This window comes from Peromyscus leucopus, chromosome 3 (assembly GCF_004664715.2).
Source record: "Peromyscus leucopus breed LL Stock chromosome 3, UCI_PerLeu_2.1, whole genome shotgun sequence".
Lineage (NCBI taxonomy): Eukaryota > Metazoa > Chordata > Mammalia > Rodentia > Cricetidae > Peromyscus > Peromyscus leucopus.
In genome coordinates this window covers 99,382,495-99,407,582 of record NC_051065.1, presented here as the reverse complement: position 1 = coordinate 99,407,582, position 25,088 = coordinate 99,382,495, and the positions used below count along the sequence as shown (strand labels likewise).

At 47.0% G+C, this 25,088-nt stretch overlaps 1 protein-coding gene across 2 annotated transcripts; it reads left to right on the top strand.

Moving 5' to 3' along the window:
- The first annotated feature begins 194 nt into the window (after window positions 1-194).
- On the top strand, window positions 195-24,015 carry LOC114694405 (STAM binding protein). 2 transcript variants are annotated; one of them, XM_028871309.2, is made up of 11 exons: window positions 195-282; window positions 2,072-2,169; window positions 4,042-4,258; window positions 10,579-10,654; window positions 10,912-11,007; window positions 12,181-12,538; window positions 14,078-14,202; window positions 15,274-15,411; window positions 17,651-17,763; window positions 19,174-19,273; window positions 23,232-24,015. In XM_028871309.2, exons 3-11 carry the CDS (start codon window positions 4,056-4,058, stop codon window positions 23,286-23,288), a joined length of 1,266 nt encoding a protein of 421 aa, XP_028727142.1. In that variant the 5' UTR covers window positions 195-282; window positions 2,072-2,169; window positions 4,042-4,055; the 3' UTR covers window positions 23,289-24,015. The 2 variants fall into 2 exon arrangements, with proteins under 2 accessions (XP_028727142.1, XP_028727143.1); XM_028871310.2 differs by lacking the exons at window positions 195-282; window positions 2,072-2,169 and adding an exon at window positions 2,685-2,851.
- The last annotated feature ends 1,073 nt before the right edge of the window (window positions 24,016-25,088 follow it).

Here is a 25,088-nt window from a genome sequence, read left to right as displayed (position 1 = left end):
AGAAACATTGAAATGATCTCCCTAACCTAAGAGCCTGGGGGAAGAGGGACTGCCATGTCTGTCTTACAGGATTTCACCATCATGTCTGGTTTAAGCATTCATTTTAACAACACAAATACACGTTGAAGAATTTCCCAATGACTATGAGAACTTATTTCCCTAACTACTTTGTTCTCGGTGACAGGAAAAGCCTGCCTTCAAACAAAATGGAGCTCAGAACCACAAGTCCATCCCAATGCTGCTATGAGTTCTGCACTGGGAAATTTGAGGCAGCTAATTGAGGTGTGTTCTTTAGCTGGAGATAAGTGTCAAGTATATAATTTGCCTACAATAATAGTGCACAAATTCAAGGTCTTGGTGCCTTTTCCTGCATTTGAACCCATAAAACCGCATCTTTCCCCCTAAGTGTTCATGACTCACCTGTCTTTTTCAATCCCAGTGAGCTCACAACAAAGAAGCCAATACTATGACCAGTCTGTCTTTAGAGTGCATCACATATCTTTTCACGAACACCCTCACTCCTCAGCAAAGTGTAAGACAGGCATGTGCAATGCTGTGGTGCATTGAGCTCACAGCTCATGCTAGTGGATTTCCCCCTCCTGCATCTCACCCAAGTTCCTGGCAGCCCTCACAGCAGGAACATGTCCCTCAAGTGTCCCTGCAAACTTAGTATCACAGATACTTATTAATTAACAAGGGTGCCCCATCCCATTGCTGTGGTGATATTTTGCTGGACTCTAATAAAACTAGATCTTCGCTACAGAGGTCAGGAAGTGGTGGCACACATCTTAAATCTTAGCACTCAGGAGGCAGAGATTGGTCTAGATCTCTGTGAGGTCAAAGCCACCCTGGACTACACGAGATTAATCCAGTTTAAAAGAGAAACAGCCAAGCAGTGGTGGCACATACCTCTAATTCCAGCACTAGGAAGGTTGAGGCAGGAAGTGATATGGCTGGGCAGGGAAAGGAATATAAGGCAGAAGGAGACGGGAATTAGGCCCTTTCAGATGAGAGGACTCAGAGGCATTCGGTCTGAGGATTCATGGAGACAGGATCTTCTCTTTTCAGCTGAGGAGTTGGCGAGGTGAGAAGTGGCTGTGGCTTGTTTCCTCTGATCTTTCAGCATTTATTCCAATATCTGGCTCCGGGTTTTGATTATAAGACCATTTAGGATTCATGCAACACACTGCCTTCTCCTAGTTCTGATTGTTTTGTAGAGAAGATTTGGTCCCAAGAACACAATGGCCAGCCTGTCCTTTCACAATCGGTTAGTCCATCCATGTAATCTCAATAACACCTGCACATGCAAGAATATGTATTGAGTTTGGAACCACAAGCCGTTGTGAGCACTGGAGATAGAGCCATAAGTTAGAAAAATCTCCCTTCTTTCAAGTAATTATAGTTTGGGCGAATCATACAGTGGAGGGGACTATGAAGAGAATTAAAATAAAACCAGCATGGACTGGTGAGATGGGTCAATGGGTAGATGCACTTGCTGCCAGGCCTGATGACCTGAGTTCAGTCCCCACAACCCATATGGTAGGAGAGAAACTGTCCCACAAATTGTCCTCTGACAATCACCATCCCTTGCAGCATGCTCCCACTCACAGGCGGCGAACGAACACACACACACACACACACACACACACACACACACACACACGCACACGCACACGCATGCGCGCGCGCGCACGCACACACACGACAAAAATGAATGTAAGTTGAAAAAAACAAAAACAAAAGCAGGACCCACTGACAGGGTGGCTGGGTGGCTGCTTAGCTGGGTAGTCGTTTGTTTGAAGCGGTGCTGTCATCTGAGCCGTGAACGTCAAGCTAGACAGCAATCCCTCATGAAATGTTAAATTGCTATTGTTCCAGTGGAGGCGCCATTAGCAGGAAACTGCTGCTTCAAACAAATTTTAAAACATACTGGTTCGGTTGGCAGTTCCGTTCCCTCCTTCACTTGGTTTCCTTTTCTTCCTGGTTCATTTTCCTCTGCCGTGAGGACAGCTGCCGAGCTCGTTCTCATTGGTGGAAGATTCCAGCCCCACCCACCCGGTCTCCACACCAGGTCTTAAATCCTTGGAGTGTAATTGAAGGAGTGGCGAGAGTGGGCGTGTCATCGGAGGTGACGTTTCCGGAAGCTCCGACTGTCATCCTTCAGGAAAGGTGGGAAGGGTCCCGGGAATGCTGTGGGACGGGGGATCCTGGTGCGGTGGGGCCCCGCGGGGAGAAGCCACGAGTGTGGGACCCGTACCCCTGACCCCGGCCCGCCGCGCGCGAGCTCCGGGATAGCCCTGTCCCCAGAGCTGGCTCCTGACCAGCCAGGCCGGGTCTCAACACTCCTTGCGTTTTGGAGAAACCTGCCTGAGTGCCTTCTGGAGGGCGCTGCCGGCTGTTACAGCTGGATCCCTCTCCGATGCACACGCCCCTCTGCTCCTTCCTTTCGCCTCCTCCAGAGCCCCTTCTGGTCCCTCCCCCTTCTTTTCAGACACTGTCTTTCCTCTGCATGGTTGCTGAACCCCATGTTGACCCAAGCCACTCGATGGCTTCCGGAGGAGGGTCCCTTCTCTACCCACAAGTGCCTCCCCCGCCCCCCCCCGCTAACTGCCCCCCCAGCATCCTATTCCAGTGAGCTCTGCTGGACTCTGCCCAGTTCAGCAGTTAGGGACTTGGGCGGGTTTTAACACTCGCAGGAGGAGATGTGTTATATTTGCAATGCCTCCACGTTCCTAGCAGCCCCCAGCTTTTGCTAGAAATAAGGAGCTTTAGTGGGGAAACCTCATGGAAGAAATGCCACCCAGAGGTTGAAGCAAGCTAAAGTAGAATTGGCCTAGAGAAAACAGGACGGGTGAGTAGAACTCAGAAAAACAAAGGCTGAAGTTCAAAGGAGACTGTAATCTGCAGTTCCTGGGTAGGTGGGAATCCTGACGGAGGAATAGGGTACGGAGATGGAGAAGTGGGACCGCTCGAGCAGAAGATGAGTGTATTCTAGAATAGGCTGGCTGGGGTGTGCTCTGATCCAGTGCACAACAACCCGGATTCTACTCGAAATTCTGTGGAATGATGGTGTGTGGAGCCCAGGACCTGAGTCGAAGGGAAGCGACATCTAGAAAGAATGTAGTTTGGATGGCAATGAGTAAGAACTCCTAGAGTCTCCCACTCCATGTGAGGTAACTGTCCCATTGCTGTTCAAGCCTTGCTTGCCTTGTGGAGACAAGTATACATTGATGCTTCTGAGCGCTACCTGCCTGGCCCGGAATGGTAAATGTGATGGACAGAATCAAATAGTGGTTTAGTGAGCAGAGTTAGGAACATTTGCCCCAGAAAGAAGCCTATACACACACACACACACACACACACACACACACACACACACACTGACCTTGTATTCAAAACTGAGGAAGTGTATTGTGTTAAATATCACTTATGCTCTGGAAAAATGAAATGGTCAGCATGAATTAACTGAGCAGTCTTCACAAAGGTTTACTGAACCCACTCTGCCAGGTATTGGGGAAATGGAAATAGGAATCTGGATAGAGAACAGAAAAAATAGCTGGTGCTTCCTTACCTCCAATGTGCTCTAGGCACGCCTTCCCCTAGTGAGTGATTAAGGGAACAACAGACCCAGCCCGCAGTGGCCTATTAATGGCTCTATTCCTTGTAGCATCAAATTGTGGGACAATTTTGTTTTTTTTGACTGTCAGTTCTCAAATCAGGATTTGAGTATTCTTGGGGGTATGAGGGATAATTTATTGATCAGAATCACTGTGTGTTGTGTTTTATTTTTCTCTAATTTTTGTTTGTCTGTTTTATGCTTTGTTTTTGTTTTGTCTCTCTATGTAGCCTTGGCTGTCCTGGAACTTGCTATGTAGATTAGACTGGCCTTGAATTCAGAGGCTGGAATTAAAGGTGTGCTTAACCATGCCCAGGTCTTTCTATAATTTTTTGAGAGATTTGTGATACACTCATCCTGTGCTAGACCTCTGGGAAGATAGGATCCTGGCTTTGATGTTATCTGGTGTTTTTTTTTCCCCCCAGAACTTACTGGTCCAATGTCTGACCATGGGGATGTGAGTCTCCCACCCCAAGACCGGGTGAGGATTCTGTCCCAACTTGGGAGTGCAGTTGAATTAAATGAAGACATTCCACCCCGCCGCTACTTCCGTTCTGGTGTTGAGATCATCCGCATGGCATCCATTTACTCTGAAGAAGGCAACATTGAACATGCCTTTATCCTCTACAACAAGTACATCACGTAAGATGCCCATAGTTCTCCTTCTTTCGTTCCTGTGAATGACGCCCCTTGCATCTGCCCCAGGGCTCACCTGTGGTTCTCACAGTTGCTAACAGTAGGAAATTTGACAACGTCAGCCACTAATCAGGTTCCAGGCAGCTTTCACCTGTGAGTTGTCCTTGCCGTTCAAGGACCGAGGACCAAAGGTGGCATTATTTGACTCAGAAATGTCCAAGGTAGGAGTCTTAGTCCTCGGTCTGTCCCACATGTCCCCGCTGGCAGGTAAGCTGGCTGTATCTGCATTGGTGAGTGTTTTGACTGCATTTTCTGTGCCCAGCCAGCCAGTCACGAGGCTATTGCTGGTGTGGGGCCCAGCCCAGACTCCTGTACTCATCCTGTAGCCTATTGAGCAGTCTAGAAAAGATGTTTCCTTCTTAGCTGTCCCTCTACACAGTCACCAGATAACTGTGGACCACTTGCCGTCTGACTTATCACAGTAAGACATTTCCCAGACTGTTTGTTCATGATAGCTGGGTAGGCAGCGCAAATACAAGGTCTCAAGGCTGTCACCAGGGAAAGACTCCTAAAGCCCCGGGGACAAGAACACTGGGTGACTGAGGAAGGGCATTTGGGAAGGGTCTTACTTGTCATTGCTAGTCTGAAGTCTAGTACAATAGGATCTATAGAGTTTCCTGTGACTCGGGGGAACTCCGGGGCTCAGGAGGGGTTTCCCTGGCCTTGTTTCCTTGATCTTCACAGGGCAGTGTTTACTAAGGAGGCACATCACCTTCCAGTTCTCTTCTCAGAGGAGCAGTCTCGGGGTCGAGAAGGAGCTTGGGTTTCTGTTTGTACTGACACCTCCTATTTCAGGCTTCATTCCAGAGCATGGGTTCTTTTTGTTTTCCGTCTAGACTTACAGACAGCAGTCCCTTGAGATCATAGTAAACCTCCCTCTCCATTCCTCCCTCCCTAAGACACCAACTCTAATCAGTTCCGCATGTGTCCTCCCAGACAGACAGCCATATACCAGTCCTCACACTGAGTCTCTTATCAGTCCATCAGTCATGACACACTGAGTTTATCAGCCTTCTCAAGCATGGTTTCTGACGCAGTAGGGACTACTTCTGGGTTCTGTGACTCAGCTGAGTGGTGAAGGGTGGCAGCATCCCTAGTTCGTGCCCACTAGGTGCCAGTATCATCCCTCTCCTCACTCTGGCCAACCCCAGTGTCTGGATTTTTCCTGGTTGTTGTTTTTTCTTTGTTTACAAGAAGAGATAGCTAGCTGGATTTGGCCCACTAGTTTTATTTTGCCAAATCCTGGTGTAGACAGGTTGATTTTTGTGTTTTGGAGTGTTTTCTTGGCGGGGGCAGGGGGTTTGGGTGAGCTGGGGATTTTGGTTTGTTTGATTGTTTTAATTTTTTTGAGACAGGGTCTCCTTTACATGTCCCTGGCTGTCCTAGAACTCACTACATAGACCAGGCTGACCTTAAACTCACAGATTCTCCTGCCCCTGAGTGCTAGGATTAAAAGTGTGAACCACCACGCCCAGCTTAGACAGCTCATTGGTAGAAACTTGGGTAAGATACAAAGTAGAATAATGAGAAAGTCATTGAATGGAGATGAGAAGTGTGAATGTACTTCTCTCTATTTTAAGATGGGAAATTCTAGAGCATGGGTTTGTCGTTCCTCCCCCCCTGTAAAGAAAGGTCTTGTGAAAAAGGAGAGGCTAATGGTCCAAGAGAGAGTATTAACTGTAACAAGCTCCTGAGAAATAGAATCAAATGTATTAATGCTGTCAAGAGTCCGTGCAAGGGGCCGGGCGGTGGTGGCGCACGCCTTTAATCCCAGCACTCGGGAGGCAGAGCCAGAAGGATCTCTGTAAGTTCAAGACCAGCCTGGCCTACAGAGTGAGTTCCAGGACAGGCACCAAAACTACACAGAGAAACCCTGTCTCAAAAAAAAAAAAAAAAAAAAAAAAAAAGAGTCCATGCAGGGCTGCACATACAGCTCAGTGGTACAGAGCTTGTCTGGAATGTGGGAGACCCTGGGTTTGGTCCCCAGCACCAGTAACAACAACAACAACAATAATGCTAATGGATGCGGAAGGAATTGGATTTCGTCCTTTTGGATGTGACCCAGTGTTACACTGAATGGCAAATGTTAAGTTAGTGGCGAGACTGACGTGGGGTGGGGTGTCTGCCCTATACACAGTGAGCTAGGCCCGGGGCAGAGTTACGGATAGGGGCTTGCACTTCATTTGCTTGACTTGTTGGATTTGGAATTTAATTTGGGACTGCATTGGGTGGACTAGGCCTGAAGCAATAGATGCAGCCTCCTTCATTGTTCTGGTACCTGCTTTCCAGACCCTGATTCTGAGTCTGTGAACTGACAGGTGGGTGGTACAGAAAAGTGGAGGCCCGGTGACTGGGAGACTGGTTTTCACTTGGTGAGTTCCTGCAGTTTACACCAAATGGCTCACTCTACCAGTTACTTCAACTGGAGAGGGCGTGGGCAGACATCGACCTCACCACCCTTCTGCCTCCCCGACTCGTAAGAGTATTGTCCCGGCTCTTTCATGGATGCTTTAGTTCAGGGTTTAAAAGGCATGTCTGTCTTTCCTCCCCGAGCAGTTCAGGCATCTTAATGATCTCAGGCGTATCTCCCCCCCTTGGTAGTAATTTTCCTGCTAAAGGAATGTGTTGCCTTTTGCAGACCCCAGTATAGAAGAAAGATCTTGAGCATGTGGGATCAGTACATACTTTCTTGATGAGCACAGACAATAAGCCAGGCCGTGGATTCTTTCACAGCTTTTTATGGGCATCAGAAGGCTGCACAGAAGGGACTTAGAATATTCAAGCAGTTCCGGTCTGCTGTACTGTGTGAGCTTTCCCTGATACAAATCCTCTTGCTGCAAGTGAACCATCACCTGTAGTGAAGGCATTTACTGGGACTGGGGTTTATAGACCAGAGAAAGGGTCTCCCGTGCTTAGGTTCACTTCAACAATTAACTTTGGAAACTGGAAACTATGAAATAAAGATCCTTAATGCAACCTTCTATTAGAAGTCTGCTTCTTTTTCTTTTCTTTTCTTTTTTCTTTTTTCTTTTTCTTTTTCTTTTTCTTTTGGTTTTTCCAGACAGGGTTTCTCCATATAGTTTTGGTGCCTGTCCTGGATCTTCTCACTCTGTAGATTAGGCTGGCCTCAGATAGAGATCTATCTGCCTGGCTCTGCCTCCCGAGTGCTGGGATTAAAGGTGTGCTTTTGAATGAGTTGTTTTCATACAAAATACCCGTTCAAGATAATTTTCCCTCAAATATTAGAAGGGAGGAATTCAAGTTAAAACAAAAAAATCAGATGCAGGTTGGCGACATGTCTCAGTGGGTAAAGCACTTGCCATGGAAGTTGGTGTTCAATCCCTGGAGCCCACGTAAAGGTAGAGGAGAGAACTGACTCCACAAGCTGTCCTCTGACCTCCACATATGAACACACACACACACAATAATAATAATAATAATAATAATAATAATAATAATAACGTCCCATCCGGCACCTATAACACTTATGGACTTGTCCTTGAAGCACGAATGTGGTCGCAGTCTGTATTCTGTTCTGAGCTTGTTCTCATAGTGATACTCTTTTTCCACATGGAGCCTTCTCCTTCTACCTGAGCAGTCTCCTGGATCTCTTCATGGCCAGTTCTCTTCCAATCCCTACTCAGACGCCATCTCGTATGCTTCCCTGAGCTACTCCACCTCAAACCTGTTCTCCAGCCACTGCCTGTCCTCCTTTCCCGTTGATAATGACCTTCCTGGCACTGATGCCTTTTTTTATGTATTTCTGTTATACACTGGGGAGTGTTTTGTCTGCCTGTATGTCTGTGAACCACATGTATGCCTGGTGCCAGAGGAGGCCAGAAGAGACTGGAATTAGACAGCTGTGAGCTGCCATGTGGGTGCTGGAAATCAATCTCAGGTCCTCTGGAAGATCTGCCAGTGCTCTTAACCTTCGAGCCATCTCTCCAGCCCTAAAAGCACTGATGTGCTGACATACTTCCTTTTTTAATGTCTTTTCTCCGTTGTAATGGGCGCTCCATAATGAGGGGAAAGCTTGAGTGGATCATTTATGGTATATCCCCAGCCATCAGAACCCAGCTCAGCACCTTATAGAAATGCCCAGTAAGTAGTCTCTAAATGAATGAGTGACTGACATTGTTTCACAGTTGGATATGTAATGATTTATTCAATTATCCTGCCTCAGTGGACATTGTTGTTTCTCCTGCTTTTATAATTCCATATTGAATCTTCTGGTGTGCATATCTCAGTGTATGCATAGATGTTGTATAGTGATCTCCTCCGTAAGTTCCTTGAGGCCAAACGGTGAGTTTCTTGGCTATGTACATCTTAAGTTTGAATAATCATCTCCCACGTTTTCCTTCCAATAAGAAAGAAAGGTTAGATCTCTGCTTGCCATCTTGCCAACACACGAGAGCACACATTTCCTACACTTGCACCCATGCCAGGCACATTCTACCTTGAAGCCTTTGCCAATCTGATGGCAAAACTGCTACGTCACCTTTCCTTAGCATTTCCTTCATCTGAGGTGAAGCTGAGAACTGTTCTGTGCGTCCACTGCCTGTCCCTTCCCACCTTTGCCTCCTCCTCAGTTGCTCTGTGAGGTGGTTTTTGTGTGTTGGCTGACGTGTCTTTGTTTTGACGGATTTCCTTTCTCTAGTCTGCAACCAGATATAACCCCAGACAGAAGCATCCATCTGGCCACTGCCGTGTTGTGTTGGCACCTCGGAAGTTTCCAGCCCTGGTGTTAGATCTCCTCTGTGATAATTCTCACCCCCATCTTTTATTCCTGTGTCTGCTACTGACTATAATCATATCCACACCTGGCAGATATTGGCTATGAGTGCAGTCTTTTAATTTTTTGTTTTTTAATTTATATTTAGTAGTAGTAGTATGGAGAGGTATATGGATTGCTTGCCATGTGCACGCACAGAGGTCAGAGGACAACTTTCAAGAGTCACTTCCCTCGGCCTGACTGGCTTGCATGCCTGTGACTTTACCCACGGAGCTACCTTGTGTCTTGTTGGCCTGTGCACGTTACCTTTAAATAAGTCTACGATTCTGTGTTGGCTGCCTTCATAGTTACCCTCAGTTGCATCTGCTTGCGGACCGCAGGCTGCACATGCCCGGAAGCATTCCCACACTTGGTTTACTGCAAAATACTCTCCTCTGAAGGATTATGAGTCCCAGGAAAAACTTCTAGTGCTCAAGGTCACAAGAGCAACGACAGCCATGGTTTTCTCTTCGCCTCCTACCCCTGGCTGCCGATGGCCTCTGTTCTGCATACCATCTTTGCTGCTGTGACAAACCACTCTGACCGAAAGCAGCTTGGAAAGCAAAGGACTCACATAGCTGATGGGAAATCAAGGCAGGAATTTGAAGAGGAAAGCAGCAGAGGATGCTGCTTACTGGCTTGCTCCCTGGCTCATGTTTATCTACCTTTTTATACTGCCCAGGCCCACCTGCCTAGGGTTACCACCACTCACAGTGGACTAGGCCCTCCTTCATCAATTAGCAGTCAACACAGTGTCCCACAGACAGGCCCACAGGCCAATCCGATGGAGGCAGTTCCTCGGTTGAGGGTCCCTCCTTCCAGGTATGTCAAGTAGACAAGATCAACCAGCACAGAATGAAGCGTGTTTTATGACAGAGGCCCTTCTGTCATATCTCAAGGAAAAGACCTTTTTCTTTGGAGTTACAACTGGGGCATATCACAGGCTTTTATCTACATTTGGTTTGGAGTTGACAGGGGAGGGGCTTGTTTTCTGTTTTAAGACCTTCTCACTAAGTAGTTCAGTCTAGTTTAAAACTCACAGTGCCTCCTTAGGGCTGGAATTATAGGCATCAGTGGATGCTACATCCTTCTTCGCCATTTTTTTAAATTTACTTTTCTATATTTTTTGTTGGGGTGGGGGTGCCTGCAACATGGCATTCATGGGGGTTGGTAAACTACTTGGCTGGCTCAGTTCTCTTCCTCCACCATGTGAATAATAAGGGTTAAACTCTGGTCCCCAGCCTTGGCTGCACGTGCCTTTACCCACTGAGCCGGCTCGCTCACCCTGAGGCTCTCCTTTTTGATGTAGGGGTCTTGTGTTTGGGGAGAAGAGATCAAAACTCCTATGCAGGAACAAAGCTGGTAGAGGACAAGGCCTGTATGCTGTGCCTGCTCTCCCCGGCACCCCTAGAAACTCTTGTTGCGTGGCTGCATTGTCTCAGGGTCTCATGTGGCAGTTTCTGTATACCCTAATCATTCCAGTCTGTTTCCGTAGGCTGTTCATTGAAAAACTTCCAAAACACCGAGACTACAAATCAGCCATCATTCCTGAGAAGAAAGATGCGGTCAAGGTGGGTCCTGGTTTTCACTGGTGTCTGTCCTAAGCTCCAGAGCAGCACAGAGCAACTGACATGCAGCCTCGGTGCATTCATCAGAGCCAGAGAGAAGAACTGGGCTGCCTCTCCAGTGCAGGGAGGGGTAGCGGGATGGCGGGGTGAGGGGTTCGAACCACGTGTAGGAGGGACAGTGCTGTCACTCTAGTCCTCTTTCTCACTTTCTTGACTGACATTAGCATGTTCTGATTCTCAGGTTCGCTTTTGTATTTCAGAAATTAAAGAACGTTGCTTTCCCTAAAGCAGAAGAACTTAAGACGGAACTCTTGAAAAGATACACCAAAGAATATGAGCAGTATAAAGAACAAAAGGTCAGTGTGAGCAGCCTTGAAGAGCTGGGAGGATGGTGCGCTCGCTTCTCAGCCAGCCCCAGGGCTGTGCTGTGCCATGGCAGATGGAGTCTGATTTTGAAAGGGCCGGTCTGTGTAGGGTGAGAGGGCACGAAGGCCAGTGACTCAACAGAGTCACTAATGAGTGGTGAGATGCAGGATTCTCACAGATCAGTCTCTGTGCCCAAGGGGGTGACTTGAGGACAGACACCTGTGACCTTTCTGTCATACCTACAGCAAGAGACCTGACCGCAGTGAACATTCTCGACGAAGCAGGAGGTGTTTCAGATCTCAGTGTGAGAAGTTGAGATCCTGTGCTTGGTCCCTAAAGCTTTGTGTAGCCATTCATCTTCCCAGTGGTGTGCAGCGGGTCTTGTTTAGAATAGTTTCAGCTTGTGGAGAAACACACAGGGCCCTACAGTGCTCCCTGGAAGAGCAAGAATACACCCCGGAGGGGGACCCGCGTGCCAGTGTGTAGCCGTCTGCCGAGCTGTTCCTCACACTGGTGCTGACGATCAGCGGAGGGAGTAACAGCTCTGAGCCATACGTTTCTAATGCATTACAGGGGTTTGTTAATTGATGTTTATTAGTTTAAATGTCACCATATTTCAATAATCTAGAAAAAGTTTGGAGACTCCCACAAGTTGTCCCTCTGACCTCCACATATAAGCCTTGGCCCATGTCCCCACTCTAGTAAACATATAAGCAAGTGTAATTTTGAAAATTAAAAATAAAACAGACAGCACGAATGCTTGCACACTGGTGTTCGGCTCCCTTTGTTACACACTCCAGGATCCCCTGCACAGGGAATGGTCCCATCTGCAGTTAAGATGGGTCAAGATCATCCCCTACAGACATGTCCAGAGCCTTGTTCTCAAGATGGTTCTAGAGTCTGTCAAGTTGGCAATGAACACTAGCTGTTACACCAAGGTACCTTGAAGACAGGAACTCTAGCTATCCCTGAAAATAGGTATATGACGGCTTGGTAGAACAGGGCGTGACTCCTCCATGGCTTTAGAGGTATCTAGCAAAGCACAAATTCTGAACTGGGAAATCAGGCCAGAGCAAAACTGTATTTTGGACATCTCTGTGCCGGGAAGGCTTTCCTTCGGAGAGGTGAAGTGTTAGCCAAGACCTTTTTTTCTCCTTCTGTAGAAAAAGGAAGAGGAGGAACTTGCCCGGAATATCGCCATCCAGCAAGAGCTGGAAAAAGAGAGACAGAGAGTTGCCCAGCAGAAACAGAAGCAGCTGGAGCAGGAGCAATTCCATGCCTTTGAGGAGATGATCCAGAAGCAGGAGCTGGAAAAAGAGCGGCTAAAAATTGTCCAAGAGTTCAGGAAGGTGGACCCTGGCCCGGGTGGGCCTCTGCTCCCTGATCTGGAAAAGCCTTGTGTAGATGTGGTCCCCACCTCACCCACGCAGACTTCAGACTGTAACCGAACCGTGAGGCCAGCTAAGCCGCCCTTGGTGGACAGGTCCCTGAAACCTGGGGCACTAAGCGTCATAGAAAACGGTGAGTCCCCCGCTGAGGCTGTCTCTCTTGCTTCCGTGTCCCGCGTCCTTGGCTCTGTTAATAGAACCTCGTGTGGTGAGCACTGTCTTTTTCTGTCCCACCATCCTGTCTGTCCTGTAAAATGGCCTTTAACTTGGGCTAATCTGCGTCAGTTTTCTAAAAACTTCCTGGAAGACAGGCCCTCAACTTTTAAGGGTTCTGCAGAAATGTGAGGTGTTCAGTGAACTAGAGGGCACAGGTGGCACTTCCTGGAAGCAGTTTTAAAACGTTTAGTACCGCATGTGACTCTGAGTGGCGTTTTGCTTTGTTTTGTTTTTCGAGACAGGGTTTCTCTGTGTAGCTTTGGAGCCTGCCCTGGATCTCGCTCTGTAGACCAGGCTGGCCTCGAACTCACAGAGATCCACCTGGCTCTGCCTCCCGAGTGCTGGGATTAAAGGTGTGCGCCACCACCGCCCGGCTGAACTTTGTTCTAGCAGGTGTTCCAGAGGGCACCAGGTGGTCAGACGACAACCGTAAGGGTCAGTCCTCAGCTCCCACCCTGTCTGAAACAGGGCCTCTCCGTTGTCCGCCATGAGCTTCTGATGATCCTTCTGTTCCTGCCATTCATTCATCTTCCCATGGGAGCACCGGGCCTGTAGATGTGCCCTACTGTTCCTGTGTTTTATGTGGCTTCTGGGGATTTGAACTCAGGTCCTCATTTGAGCTCAGGTCCAGCAGCCTCTGTACCCATGGAGCCATCAGCTCCTCAGTCCCTTTTTGTTGTTTTGTTTTCTGAGCCTGACTGTATAGACTGACTAGCAACAGACCTGTGATTCCCCTACCTCAATATTCCGAGTACCGAGATGACTGTTGTGTGCCTTTTGCTGTCATACCTTTCTTTTCAAAAACCTTTCAAAAGCAGAAGGTGACCCTTACCATGAAAGATCAAAACCTCCTCTTCTTGAAGGATCGGGATCATAAAAGAAGAATTCAAAGTCCCATCTAAATCAGATCTGGATGAGGCAGTCAGCCTTCTCCAGCTGTGAGCTTGTGCAGCCTCGAATTCACCTTTCCAAAATACAGTAGGGAGGCGGAAGTGAGATTGCACCATTCAGAAGGAGGAAAGAGCAGGAGAGGGGTGACTGGTCCCAACTCAGTCCAGAATCGTGTCCTTATGGCTCTGCTGGGCTCGGTCACCAGCTGTACTCACAGTTGGGGTCTGGCTGCATGCTGTCTACCCATGTTGAGAGTGGACCTTGCCCACAGAGCCCAGGCGCCGAAATGCCAGTTTCCTTAGAAATTCCTCATGGTCATATTCAGAAATAGTGCTCCATCCAGTCTGGTTGATACTAAAGTATGTATGTGGTCACAGCTCCCAGTCAGCTGTGGCCAGATGTTGGAGAAGAGACTTTATGTCCCTCTGTGGTGCCACTGAGGGGAGAGGGGCCCATGGAGGGAAACCCAGTGACGTAACGTTTCTGCTCCATGCTGCCAGCTCTGATTTCTGCTCAGGGACTCCTGTCCCTATGGCCTCAGACTTCTCCCTCTTGTCCATTTCAGTTCCCACCATCGAAGGCCTGCGCCACATTGTGGTGCCCCGCAATTTGTGCTCGGAATTTCTCCAGCTTGCCAGTGCCAATACCGCCAAAGGCATTGAAACTTGTGGAGTCCTCTGTGGAAAACTGGTAAGGAAGTGGCACTTGGCGAGGCTGGAACTGTCTCCTCTGTGGCCTCCTGTAACTCTCAGACAGGATATCCAGGGTCTGACTCGGCACCAAGCCCTCCACAAAGAGTGTATAGTATGGCGACTGGAGAGGTGGAGAGAGAGGCAGGTCCCTGAAGTTTAGGGGTCAGACAGACAGCCTGCTTTACAATTCCCCGGCCGATAAGAGGCCACGTCTTCAGAACAAATTAATTGAACGCGAAGAACAACATACAAGATGTTCCTCTGGCCTACACACACATGCATGCACACACACACACTGTAATACTAGGCAGGCGTGGTGCCTGGGGCCTCATGCCTGTAATCTTACCCCTTGGGAACCTGAGACAGAAGGCTTTCCACAAGTTTAAGGTCAGCTTAAACTACATAGTGAGTTCTGGCCAGTATGGAAATAAGACTTTGTCTCAAGAAAGGAAGGAAAGAAGGCTTAATTCTAAACTGAGGAGGAAGGCTTACTTATTTTCTCTTCTCCTCTTTTGAGCTCCTCCTGAGGGGTGGCCTGGGGACATAAATTATCTAAGGTCTTCGTGTGTGTCCATAAAGTGTGCAGTCCTTTGCAGAGATGGAAGGAACCCTGGAGAGAGAGAGAGTGCTGAGCAGTGTGTTCACTAGGAGATGTAGGGACTGTGAGGATGGCAGGGCCACTGAGGGAGCGCTTGAACCCATTCCTCATTTCCAAACAAGTCAAGGAGTGATGGGTAACTTTGAAGCGAACCTTACCTAGACCTTAATGAGGAGGCCAGAGCAGGGAAGCTCTTCTAGGCAGCAGAGAGGTGGGGCTCTTTCCAGAACACCTCAAGACCTGTTGACTGCTACAAGAAAGCCCCCAGGCTGGCCCAGCCTGTGCTCAGCGGGAGATCTGGGGTTTGTCTCAGGGACAAGAACCCCCGCTACTGTGAGGCTCTGGGGGGAGGGGTTCAGGGAGGAAGAGTAGGTGTCATGCTCAGGGTGGAGAGGCTTCCATTTCCTCCGTCGCGAGGGGGTGCGGTTGAGAGCCCCAGGGAATTATGACCTGTTGTTTTCTCCTTTGCAGATGAGAAATGAATTCACAATTACACATGTTCTCATCCCCAGACAAAATGGTGGGCCTGATTATTGTCACACAGAGAATGAAGAAGAAATTTTCTTTATGCAGGATGATCTCGGACTCCTCACTCTTGGCTGGATCCATGTAAGATCTGACTTCCACAGGGTTCCTCTTATCTGTTAGAGGCACGCTGCCTGCTTCACTCCCTGAGCCAAGGGAAGCCTACCCAAGCCCTTTGTTTCTCTGCACACATGACTACCACATTGTTTCTCTGCACACATGACTACCGGTGATCCAGTATTGACTCAGAGCATTGCCGAGAACTTTTGCTGTTTTTCTCAACTGTATCTTTTACTAAAACTAATTCTTTGATGTTCTGGTATCAGTGGTGAAGGGAAGCTGACCTGGGATGTTTGTGGACATGGCATAGAGACCGTGTACCTGAAAGCTGTATAAATGAAACTGTTTTAAATAGCCAAGGGAGTTCATTCTGATGGTTGCACTCTGTCATTATGAAGCAGCACTTGCTTTTGCATACACAGTTTTCAAGTGTTTGCACACTCATGCACACTTTTGATGATGTCCAAGGAAACACAGTTCCTTTCCTAAAGAGTGCTTGTGAATATTTCTCTCATTTTTTTTTTGTTTTGTTTTGTTTTGGGGTTGTTTTTGTGTGTTTGTTTTTGTTTTTAAGACAGGGTTTATCTGTGAATCCTTGGCTGTCCTGGAACTCACTATGTAGACCAGGCTGGCCTCGAACTTACAAAGATCTGCCTGCCTCTGCCTTCCAAGTGCTGGGGTTTCTCTCGTTTTTAAGGCCTCTGACTCAACTGAGCAAGCTGCTTTCCTTGGCATATGGCAGGTGTAAGCCACACTCAGGTGGTTTATTTCTAGATTTGGGGAGTCATACACAAATTTTGTGGGTTTTCCTCAGAAAAAGATGCAAGGTCAAAGCAGGAGAGTGATCTGGGAGGCTTTTATATTCAACTGGCCCAGGCATCCCTGAAAGTGGGGAGAGTTGACAGGAAGAAGTTACTTGCCAGCAGCCTGGAGGCAGGCTACTAAGGGAGCAGAAAATGCAGTGAGTGAGAAAAGGAAGCGAAGATGTGGGAAGCCAGGGAAAGTGGAAGCCACAGAAGCCACAGAGCAGGGACGTTAAAAGGGGATCCGGGATGCTCACCTGCCTTGGGCACCAGCATGAAAAAGACTCAGATCACCTGCTAGGGTTGGGAGCTCACTGAAGATATTAACATTAATTAATTAATTAATCTTAATCAATCCAGTGAAACCCACTGTTGCAATGGTGGAGCAAAGACTGTAAGATTTTCAAGTCATGGGAAGCCGGGTGTGGTGGTACAGCCTGTAACCCTAGCACTCAGCAAGGAGGGTTATGAACTGTGGCCAACCTGGGCTACATAGCAAGCCCCTGTCTCCAGAAAATGAAACAGGAAGTCATAGCATGAAGATGGTAGGGATGGTAGAGAGAATGGAGAGAGATGAGGTAGCTCTTGGCAGAGCTGGGCTGACAGACTGATTTCCTGTTTGTTGAGTGTGGAACGGCTTGATCATGTTTTGCTTTGATTTGGCTTTGATTATCCTAAAGCATTGTATGTGAAAATGTAGCCTCACATTGTGTCTGTACCCAGACTAACCCGGCAGTTCAATGGATCATCATGCCAGCATCTTTGTGCACACACTACCTAAATAAGGAAACCGGACCCTGCCAGCAGCCTGCTCCACCCCTCCCACTTCCTGTCTCCAAGAGTGCTCCCCCTCTGCTTCCATCACCCTGTCCTAACTTTCTTTAGAGTTCACCCCCTAGGTCTGACCCCCTACTTGCTGTCCTTCTGCTCTGCTTGGTTCTAACCTCGAACTGCAATTGTAAGATATGTAATTTTTACATCCGGCTTCCTCTGCTTAACCCTTCAAGATTTATCCACACTCTGGTATGCAGCTGTCTGGTGTGTGTGTGTGTGTGTGTGTGTGTGTGTGTGTGTGTGTGTGTGTGTGTTTACATCTGGTGAGCAGTGGAGGAGGGGTGAATAGGCAGGCTGGGCACGACAATGTGCCAGCAGGACAGTCCATCAGAAGAGCACAAGGGGCTCGTATTTGCACAGGGGGAGAGCACACAGCCCTCAGATTCAGGATTGAGGTCAGAGAGCTGAAGATCTTTCCACACACTGGTGTTGGACTCCGTGTGTTTACAGTGCTGGGAAGGAACTCACTGTGAGGGTCAAGCGTGTTCCTTATGGCTACAAATAGCTCTGTGCTTGAAGAAGGGGTTGGGGCCAGCTGTTGGGAGCTCCTTGGAACTGCCGTCCTGAGAGGGCCAGGCATGGCAGCTGGGCCACTGGAAACTAGCTGACCTGTTTCATCTTTTCAGACTCACCCAACCCAAACAGCCTTTCTATCCAGTGTGGATCTGCACACTCACTGCTCCTATCAAATGATGTTACCAGAATCCATAGCAATTGTCTGCTCCCCCAAGTTCCAAGAGTGAGTACCAAGGATGTGGTTCTGGGTCTTCCAAGGAACAAAAGTTCTCTATTATTGAAACCAACCGTGTGTGTGTGTGTGTGTGTGTGTGTGTGTGTGTGTGTGTGTGTGTATGTGTGTGTGTGTATGCATGTGTTTGCTTACATGTGTACATGAGTATAGGAGGGTGCCTGTGCACAAGTGTTCACATATGTATGGAGACTAGAGTTGGCATAGGTGCCTTCTCTGTTGCTTTTCTACCTTATTGTTTTTGACACAAGGTCTCTGGCTGAACTGAAGATCACTGGTTAGGCCGGAGAGCGCCACTCTCTGTCTTCCTAGCTTGGGGATTTTAGGTGTATACCATCACACCAGGCTCTTTTGTAGATGCCAGGGGTACAGTCTTGGGTTCTCAGGTTCATATGTCAAGCATTTTTACTGGCTGAGCCATCCTCCAGGCCCCTAGACCTTTTAAAAATAAAATTCATAAACTGTCTTAATTGACTGCTCTAGAAGGCTTCCTTTAAGGTCCATATTCTGATAAACACAACCTACTCTTTAAAAAATATATTAATAATGTTGGTTTTCTAAGAAAAACCTTCAAGAAATTTGAACTATTTGACTTACAGTGATAAGATCTCAAGAGCCTGAGGTTAAGGTTAAAGAATTCCCACATTGGACACTATCTCCTAGGGTTAATTTTTTTCATTGCAAATGTCGTCTTTACTCTGAATTCTCCAGCAGAGCTAATAATGGGACAGTTGTGAAGTAGCCTTCTTGTTTTTCATTGTTTTTAGGTTTCACTTTTGTGAACTTGGTGTCATCCCAAGGGCTTTGTGACTCTGTTCTTAACATTCCCCCTCCATTCCTCAGACCGAGGAGGACTCTTAATTCACCTAAGTAATTGCCCATTGGTCCTTTTTTATTCCTACTTAAACCTGTTGTTGATTTGCTCAAAGGAATTTCTCACTTTTAGTTTTAATTTTCAACTAGAGAATTCCTCTTTGGAGACTGGGGAAATGTTTTGTTAGAGCACTTGCTGCTTGTGCAGAGGACATGGGTTCAATTCCCAGCACCCACTCGGTGGTTCACAATCATCTGTAACTCCGAGGCTTCTAACACCCTCTTCTGACCTCACTGTGTACCAGGCATGTAGTCAAAGCACTCATAAAATAGAGTGAATAAGTCTAAAAAAAAATTCCTGATTCCTATTCATAATCACCAGATAATTTATTCTTTAACTATGACCCATTCCCCAGAGAAGAGAGCTATAGGCCAGTATTTTGTGAAAGCTGTCTCAAAATTCCTCTGCCCTGCTGAGTCAGTGTGCTTGCCTGGAATGTGTGAGTATAAGAGACAGTGTCGGGACAGGGGAGGCCTCTGAGGGGATACCTTGACCTTTGACTCTGAGCCTGCCCTTTCTTATTTCAGAACTGGATTCTTTAAGTTAACTGATTATGGCCTTCAAGAGATTTCAACCTGCCGGCAGAAAGGCTTTCACCCTCACGGCAGAGACCCCCCTCTGTTCTGCGTACGTATCTATGAAAGTCAGAAGACTCGCAGTGCATGCTCCTTTCTAACCACCTGAGTTCAACCCCGGCACTCCTCACCTTTCCAGAGTTCCACAGTCAGCACGGACACAGGAAGCAGTGGGCGGTGGAGATAGGTTTGGATCTCAGCTCGGTCACCCCATTCATTTCTGTCTGTGAGGCTCTGACCCTTCCTGGGTCTTTCATCTGATATGTGGGATAATAGTACTTACTTTACAGGGTCGTTGAGAGGATGAAGTAAGTGGGACACGGGTATAGCCCAGACAGAATGTGTGTTCAGTGTGCCTGAGGCCCTGGGTTCAATCCCCAGCATCACTGGATAAGGAAGTAATAACAGAAAATACCCAATGCATTATCTACTTACTAAATGTTACTTTGGTCAGTGTCTGTTACTAAGTTTCAGTGAGTGACCTGAATACAAAGGGAAAAGCCATGTAAGCTAGGTAAACTAAGCGTATTTCATTCTGTGCACTCATTTTGCATAGAAAATAGAGTTCTCACCCCATACCCCCCGCCAAGGAAGTGGTTTCTTCTCCCAGCTTGTGTCCATGACAACAAGATTAGCTAATCACAGATCTCAGGGTGTCAGAAAAGCCTCAGGTCAATGAGATTCTGGTACTGACTCCACACCAGCTTGTGGTTTTCCCTCTTCCTTTTTGGGGAGCTGGGGAGGGAGAAAAGCAAGCAACATAGAAGAAGGAGCCAGAGTCCTATGCCATAAAGCATGAAAGAGCAGGGAATGTATCAAAGAGAACCACAGAAGGCTAGGATCATGGGATCCGAGAGCTGATTTGTATGATAGAACAGTTATTTTATATTTATATATATATATACATATAATATATATATATATATGTACACACACATATGTATGTACACACACATATGTATGTACACACACATATGTATGTACACACACACATATATATGTACACACACACACACACACACACACACATATGTGTGTGTGTGTGTTGGTGTACTTCATACTTTTCCAAGCACAAAAACTTAAGCTTCATAGAATAATAGCTTCTGAAAACATATATGTATTATTGATTTATTATTTTTGTTTTTTATTGAACTTTATTTTCAGTCTTATGGATCAAACTCAGATAACACGTTTCAGCTGAAAGTGAGGAAGAAAATATAAATCTTAAAAAACAAACAGGGCCAGGAGTGCTGACTCAGGAGGCAGAGACAGGCAGACCTGGGTAGGTTTGAAGCCAGCCTGATCTACACAGTGTGTTCTAGGCAAGCTCTGTCTCAAAAAGTATATATATTATTGGTCTACCTTGGGATATAGTAATGTTTAGATGCCAGAATGTTGAAATAAAGATTGCACCATCAAATAGGCCTGGGACACCAGTCAGTACCCAGGTTTCTAGTTCTAAAGGTTCTTTCTGAAGTTGCTCATGGTGCAACATACCTGTAATGCTAGCACTCAGGAGGCTGCAACAGGAGATTCACCAGTTTGAGGCCAGCCTGAACTACATAGACAGACCCTGTTGACTCCAATCAATCAATCATTCGATCAATAAGCAAGCCTTTTTATGCCAGGTGGTGATAGGTGGCCTTTATTTTCTGGATGATATAATGCCCCCAACACTGCCAGAAACCTACTAATTCTTCTGAATAAAGGAATATGTAACAAGTGACTCTAGACAATCTCTGGGAAGATGCTGATTCAGACCATGAGTGGAGCTTGGTGGGAATGATGATTCCCCGGCCTGTTACTGTAATTGCCGCTGACATCATGGTCTGGCTCCCAGTCTAGGAATCGCTGACCTTGAGCCAGCATTTTCTCTATTTACTCACTTACTTATTTTCCAGAACTTCACGAGAGTGCTGCGTCTACATCACCCCCACACCTCCCTTCCCCCTCCAGTTCCTCCTGTGTCCCCTCTTCCCCCTCCCAAATTCATGATTAATTATTATTACATCACACATACACACGTTTATACAGCCTACCGAGTCCATTTAGCTCTGCTCATATATACACACACGTGTTCTGCGATGGCCACTTGGGATTGGACAATGTCTGCAGGAGCTCATCCCTCGAGGAAACTAATTCTCCCCCTCTCAGCAAACGATGACCTGGAGCTTTCACCTAGGGGTGGGGACGTGTGAAATTTCTCCCATCCATGTTGGCAGGTTAAACTGGTGTTGCCAAAATAGTCTGTCTTGTGTATGCAGCCGTATTGTTGATATTTCATGGATGCATTTTCCCTGTCAAGTCTAGGGGTCACAGTCTCACAGCAGGCGTCCTGGGCCTCTGGCTCGCACACTCTTTCTGCTCCCCTCTTCTGAGATTCTCCCCGAAGCCTCGGGTTTCCTGGTTGCACTATAGATGTGTCACTTATTTCTGGTACTTTGGTCAGTTGATGTTCTCTAATTGTCTTCATCTGTTGCAAAGGGAAGTTTTATTGGTGCAGGGTGAGAGCTCCATGTGTCCATAGGTAAAAGGGTGTTTAGAATACAGTCAGAAACTCTATTGGTTTAGGAAAACGGCACTAGTAGGTTCTTCTCTCAGGACTGTGACCTCTCCAGCCATGGCTGCGTTTACAGTACCAAAAACGAATTCGCTTCCACTGAGAAGGCCTTAAGTCCAGCTAGACAACTGTTAGTCACCCCCAGGATAAAAATGCCACTGTTGCGTCACTGTGGATAGTTGACCTATCTGGTCGTTATTGTGAGTCGTAGGTTTACAGCTGGGTAGGACATCCAATTGCTCCTCTTCTGTAGCACCTTACGTAGTACCTTTCAATACTCTGAGAGCCAGTTCCAGGTCAGTTCCAGCTTGAGTCCTCCAAGTACTGTGTCCAAAAGAGTGTGGTATCTTCAGCAAGTCTTACTTCAAGTTCTGGGGGGTAACTAAGGTCAATGACAATAGCTCATATTGTTTGGGGAGACTTCTAATCCTCCAATCAATGCCCAACAATATATATTGGGAGGGTCAGTGTCTTAGTAGCCAGCTACTCATTGTGTAGACCAGGCAGCCTTAAACTCAGAGATCCACTTATCTCCTGCCTGCCTCCAAGTGCTTGGATTAAGTATGTATGCCACTGCACTTAGCATATTGTATGTATTTTTAAAGTAAACTTATATATATATGTATATACACACACATATTATATATATATATGGGGAACCTATGTTTTCAGGCACCCTTAGTGTTACTTATCTCTTCTTCCCTCTCTCCCTGTATTATCCATCCTCCCCCTCCCCAGAAAACCCCCCATTATTCTCTTTTTTTTTATTATGTATACAGTGTTCTGTTTGCATGTATCCCTGCAAGCCAGGAGAGGGCGCCAGATCTCATTACAGATGGTTGTGAGCCACCATGTGGGTGCTGGGAATTGAACTCAGGACCTCTGGAAAAACAGCCGGTGTTCTTAACCTCTGAGCCATCTCTCCAGCCCCCATTAGTCTCTCAAACGCCTCGGTCGCACTTGACTCCTACTACTCTCTCCTCTCTGGAGCCTCGCGACCAGCCTCGCTGCCGTGGTCCCTTTCTGCTTTCCTGGCTTCCTCTGAGACACTAGGGTATAGACTCAAATGTAAACGTTCAGAGCTGGGCTCCACAGATAAGAGCTAATACTTGGCATCTGTCTTTCTGGATCTGGGTTACCACTGGAGTGGGCATTTTAAATGAGAGGTTTAGGGCTGGGGGTGTAGCTGAGCTGGTGGAGCTCTTTCTGCACAAGTCTCAGCCCCTGGCTCCAGTCCCCCATCCTAATGAACAGAGCAGAGTAGTGTGTACCTGTAACATCAACACGGGCGGAGCGGCTGGAGGAGCAAGGCCATCCTGGGCTACCTAGGGAGTGTGACGCCATTCATAGAAGCCAGGCTCATTTCAAAAAAATAAATAAATGTTTATGTTTTTTAATGCCTCTAAGGATTTTCCGCAAGTTCATTGTCCTCCCTTTCTCCCTGCTCCAGGACTGCAGTCATGTCACTGTCCAGGACAGGATTGTGACCATCACAGACCTTCGATAAATCTCAGTCGTGATCCAGGGAGTTGGCTCATTGGGTAAAGGCACTTGCGCCCAAGCCCAGCAGCCCAAGTTCAATTCCTGGGACCCACATGATGGAAGGAGAGCATCAACTTCCCCCAAGTTGTCCTCTGACCTCCACTTGTGCGCTGTGGTATGTGTGTGGGCACGCGCACACACACACACACTCACACACACACTCACACTAAATAAATAAATAAATAAATAAATAAATAAATAAATAAATAAATAAATAAATGTAATTTACAAAGTCTTACCCTCCTCCTGAGTTACACACCCTGATCAGTTTACTACCCATCCACCCCACCCCGCCATGGAATTAAGCTTTTAAGACAGAATATGAAAGGGTCAACACCAATGGGAGACTGTTGATCTTTTTAATTTGTTATTTGAAAATAAGCCATTTTATTTTTTTTAAGGCAAATCTGAAAAATGAGCAAATCACACCAAGCAACTAACTCAAAAATTAGGATGCAAGAGAAAGCATCTCTTTAGAGCCAACCGCTGGCCTTTGTCCCTCTGGTGATTTATCTGCCAACTTGTTCGTCTCTACCTTTGGACTAAATAAGGGCGTCTATGCAAAACTATGAAAGCCATTTTGAAGGATTTGGCCTTTTCTTGTTTGTGGCATTACTAAGGGAGTGCATCACTCTGGAGGGAAGTGCATGAGGAGCTCACAGGCCCTATAAGTTGATTTTGTTTAAAAAAAACAAAAACAGAAGTATATTATTTAAAAGGTTAGGATGTTATTTTCTTCTGTAATTAAACAGCTCACTTGTGTTGTGCTCTAGAGTTTTCTGTCTGATTTCGGGCACATGGGATGGTGCGTCCTGCAGCAAACTGTGTGGCAGTTCACTTGTGGTCAGTGTGGTTTGCCTGCCCACTGTCCCCGCCACGGGCAGGAAGCCGTCTCTTGTTCCGGTGTTGTTTCAGGTGGGTCCTCCCGCTTTCTCCTCAAGCCTCACAGCCAAGGCACTGAGCCTTTCAGAGTCCCAGCAAATGGAGCGGTTGCCTACCCACCCACCCTGCTAAGCTGGCTTCGTCATCTTTGGAATGTCTAGGATGGTGTGTGAGACTGTGGGTGATAACTCACTTCTCTTCACGAACTGAGCAGGTGTTAAAGGTGGCCTAGAAATCTGTGACCCCAACATGAAAGGAGAGTAAATATGTTGGATAGCAAAATTATTATTATTATTATTATTATTATTATTATTATTATTATTTGTGTGTGTGTGTGTGTGTGTGTGTGTGTGCACCGTGTGCGTACAGGTGCCTGCAAATCCAAAACAGAGCTGTGGATTCTCTAGAGCTGAAGTTACAGACAGTTGTGAGCTGCCGTGAAGAATGCTGGTAATAGAACCCAGAAGCCCTGCAAAAGCAGACAGTGCTTTTGACTGCTGAGCCATCTCTCTGGCTCCCAAATTGATGCTCTCAACCATACCACAATGCTGCCTTCCTGAAATAAACATGGGCACGTGCGTTCAGAAAAGGATGGATTCGTATCAAGGGGTAGGATTATGAGATGATTCTTTATTTTCCCCTCTCTCCTTTTTTTTTCAATTTTTCCCAACTAGAACATATACTGCATTCTAACTGGACAAAAAGAACAGTGCCTCCTGTTTCCCAGAAACCAAAACTCCACTGCCCCCTTAATGTGGGAACGCAGCCAAGACCTGCTTCTCTGAACAGCCTCGGTGAGGGGGCCTCGGTAACACTCGGGCAACGCAGCAGGCGTATGTCATATATGGGGACCTTCCACGAGGCTGACCTCACTGCTGGAACT